General features: G+C 40.4%; 1 protein-coding gene across 1 annotated transcript; it reads left to right on the top strand.

Moving 5' to 3' along the window:
- LOC140170737 (uncharacterized) lies at positions 1–438 on the top strand. Its single transcript, XM_072193967.1, has one exon. The coding sequence runs from the start codon at positions 1–3 to the stop codon at positions 436–438; it is 438 nt and encodes a 145-aa protein (XP_072050068.1).
- The last annotated feature ends 3,331 nt before the right edge of the window (positions 439–3,769 follow it).

Here is a 3,769-nt window from a genome sequence, read left to right as displayed (position 1 = left end):
ATGGCGAACCAAAACTACACTAGGGTTAAAGTCCCTAATTCAGTCTTAACATCTCCTGGTGCAGACATCGATTTGCAAAGACCACGTGACGCCTTGCCTCGAAATCCTGATGGAAGGGACAAGTCTGATGAAGGTGCCTGCAGGAGGAGAAACCTTGTAAATTGCAAGAAAGTCATTTCAATCTCCACCATGAATGTACGGACAACAATAAGAGAACAGCAGTGTAGAGAGGAGCTAGTTTCTAATCTCATTGAGTACAATGTGGAAGTATTGGGAATACAAGAGCATCGTATTATTCACGCTGAACCAATTAGATACGAAAACATACTGGACAGGACACTGATTACAACATCAGCAACTAAGAACGATGCGGGAGCTGCAGTTGGAGGGGTTGGAATCCTACTGAAAAAAATGCTAAAAATTCACCAGTGCATGTGAGATCACACAACAGCAGAATTCTAATTGCAAACTTCCAGGGTAACCCTGCAACAACTGTCATCGTTACATATTGCCCAACCAACGTAGCTGATGAAGACATAGAAGAGAATCACTACGATAGTATGAGAGAGCCATTGAATCCATCCCAGCTCATAACCTCTTGATAGTGATGGGCGATTTCAATGCTAGAGTTGGACTGGAAGACACTAAATTTACATACCATGACACCACTAACAGAAATGGAAAGTACCTTGTGGAACTAGCAACAGAGAAGAATTTCATAATTGCGAACACACAGTTTCGTAAGAAAGCTGGAAAATTATGGACATTTACAAGCCCAGGAGGCAATAAATACCAACTAGACTATATACTCATACGAAGAAAATGGAGGAACAGTCTGCAGAACGCTGAGGCATACAACCCCTTTGCTAGTGTGGGCTCCGATCACAGAATAGTGTCGGCAAGAATAAGTCTAAGCCTCAGAAAGAGCAAGACTTTACCAAGGAAGAACCAGTTCGATTGGAAATCCCTGAGCACCGATAGAAATATTCAAAAGATGTACACCATAGAAGTGCACAACAGGTTTGGAAACAGCCACGGATAAGAAGCAGCTGAGAAGATCATCCCTGCAAAGAAGCGATCTCGAAGGGCAAACTTTTCTCGTGATCCAAGAGTCATAAAGGCGAAGAAAAACCTTGATGATGCATACAATGAAGTCATCGAGGCAGACTGAAATGGCAAGTTGCAAGAGGTTGATAGGGCGCATGTCAACTCCAAACATGGTGAAAATTAAAAACTGATCAACAACATCACTGGTAGAAAGGCATGCAGTACAGGTCAGTTGAAGGGAAATACACAAAGTGAAAGGGTCACAAATTGGTACAACCACTTCAAAGGCCTTCTTGGAAGCCCTCCTGACATTGATGATGAGGGATCAGTTTTAGACGAGCTTGATATTAAAGTGGGGCCATTTGACAAAGAAGAATATGAAGAAGCTAAAGCATCTTTGGTTGAGGGAAAGAGCTGTGGAGAGGACAACATACCTCCAGAAGTGCTGAAGAGATGCAACCTAGATGACATTGTGTTAGGGTTCTGCAATAATGCACTTCTCAAAGGGAAGAAACCGGATCAATGGTCCATACTTAATATTGTTCCTATCCCTAAAACAGGAGATCTAAGTTCCGGAAACAACTATCGCGGTATCAGTCTAACCTCTATCGTAGCCAAAACCTACAACAGAATGATACTTAATAGACCTGAAATTGACTAGCATCTGAAAACAAATCCTTGCACTGCGTAGGCTGATTAAAGAGGTAAAGGCGCATAACCTGCCAGCGATAATAACATTCATCGACTTCAAGAAAGCTTTCGACACCATCCATAGAGGCAAGGTGTTGAAGATACTCCATGCCTACGGTATTCCAGAACTCATTGTTGAAGCTATTGGCAAAATGTACCAAAACACAAAACCCAAAGTAATATCACCAGATGGCGAGACAGAATTGTTTGAAATCTTAGCAGGAGTACTTCAGGGGGATACCCTCGCCCTAGACCTGTTTGTGATTGTCCTCGACTTTGCACTGAGAATAGCTATTGAAGGAAACGAAGAGGAGCTAGGATTCCATCTGGAAAGAGGCGAAGTAGGAGAGTTGGCCCAGTCGTGGTGACAGACTTTGATTTTGCTGACGACATTGCACTGTTGTCTGAGGAAATACACCAAGCACAAGAACTGCTTCATAGAGTGGAGACTTCAGCTGCTAAAGTGGGCCTGAAGATGAGTGGAGGTAAAACAAAGTACATGTCCTACAATAACAAGAGAGAAAACATCACAACAAATGAGGGTGCAGTACTAGAGGAGGTAGATGACTTCAAATACCTAGGCGCTTGGATGAAAAGCACAGAAAGGGATGCAGCAGCATGGAGGGCGTGCAGTAAACTTAAGAAAATCTGGAGGTCAACTTTTACCAGGAGTTTCAAACTTCGAATCTTTGCTGCAACAGTGGAGTCGGTGCTGCTTTATGGATGCGAAGCATGGACCATCACCCCTAAACTTGCAAAGGGTCTGGATGGCTGTTACACCCGCATGCTAAGAACTGTTCTGAATGTGCATTGGAAGGAACATATGTCAAATGCAGACCTATATGGAGATCTTCCCAAAATAAGCCACAAGATCAGGGAAAGAAGAACCCGGTTTGCTGGCCACTCTTCCAGAAGTGAGGAGCCCGCATCAAAAATGGTTCATTGGATACCCAAACATGGGAGGCGGAAACCTGAAAGACCTGCTCTGACCTACATTGACATTCTGGAAGATGACACTGGACTGGAGGCATCAGACTTCAAGAGACTGGAAGTTGTGGAAAGCCATCACAGATCGAGGACACCACTCGAATTAAGCAAGTAAGCAAGTAAGCAATTTTTCAACAAAACATTATATTCAATTCCAGACCTGAATGATACCAACAGCTATCATACTAGTAGTAAACTGTATGTACATGTACACAAATATTTTGTAGCAATTTTTAACATAGATTGTCATTTCTATATTAGATTATTATTATCTTTTTCTGCTTTTTTGTGGCAATTTTTATTCTATAAACTGTACATTTGTGCACAAATTGAGGGCGCTATTTACTTATATTTTAGATTTTAAATTAATATGATTTATACCTTACATTTCATGATAAAAAAAAGTTTTTGAAAATGCCGTTGTCATTTGTTAGTGTTTTTGCCGATGTTCTAATATCATTATAAAAGCGTCTACCTCTTAAGGCCTTTGTGCAAACCAAATTTAAGACAATAGCGCCATCATTGTTTAACTTTTCTTTAAAATGACTCGGTTTTGCATGCCATCAAACAACCGTGGAGGGTGTTGAGGTCCACGTTACAATTCATAATTTTCTCTTCACTCTTGTAAAATTATTCCAAGAGTAATCGATTTTTTACTTGCTATATAGTAAGATTGAAACAGTCATTTCCTTTCATATTTAGGGGAAAAGCCCGTACAAATCGCATGTTCGTAGAATTTTTAGCCCAAATCAATGTTGCCTATACACAGCCAAACATTTTGAACTTTGACCTGTATGATAATAACTCCGATCTCAGATATGTCAAACTATACATTTTCTGAATCCTTATGACTAGAGACATACATTGCATCATTAAAATACAATTTCATAAAGTTACAGTATAGCGAAATTACAGTCAGAAGTTTGTGTCTCATTTTCATTTACAATTTAATTTAGTTTATTTGAAACCAGTACGCTTAATTTAATTTAATGAATCTATTTCTGCATAGGTTACTCCCATTGGTGCCGACCCCTTCCTGAAAGTC

This window comes from Amphiura filiformis, chromosome 15 (assembly GCF_039555335.1).
Source record: "Amphiura filiformis chromosome 15, Afil_fr2py, whole genome shotgun sequence".
Taxonomy (NCBI): Eukaryota; Metazoa; Echinodermata; class Ophiuroidea; order Amphilepidida; family Amphiuridae; genus Amphiura; species Amphiura filiformis.
This window is presented reverse-complemented; position numbering and strand designations above follow the sequence as displayed.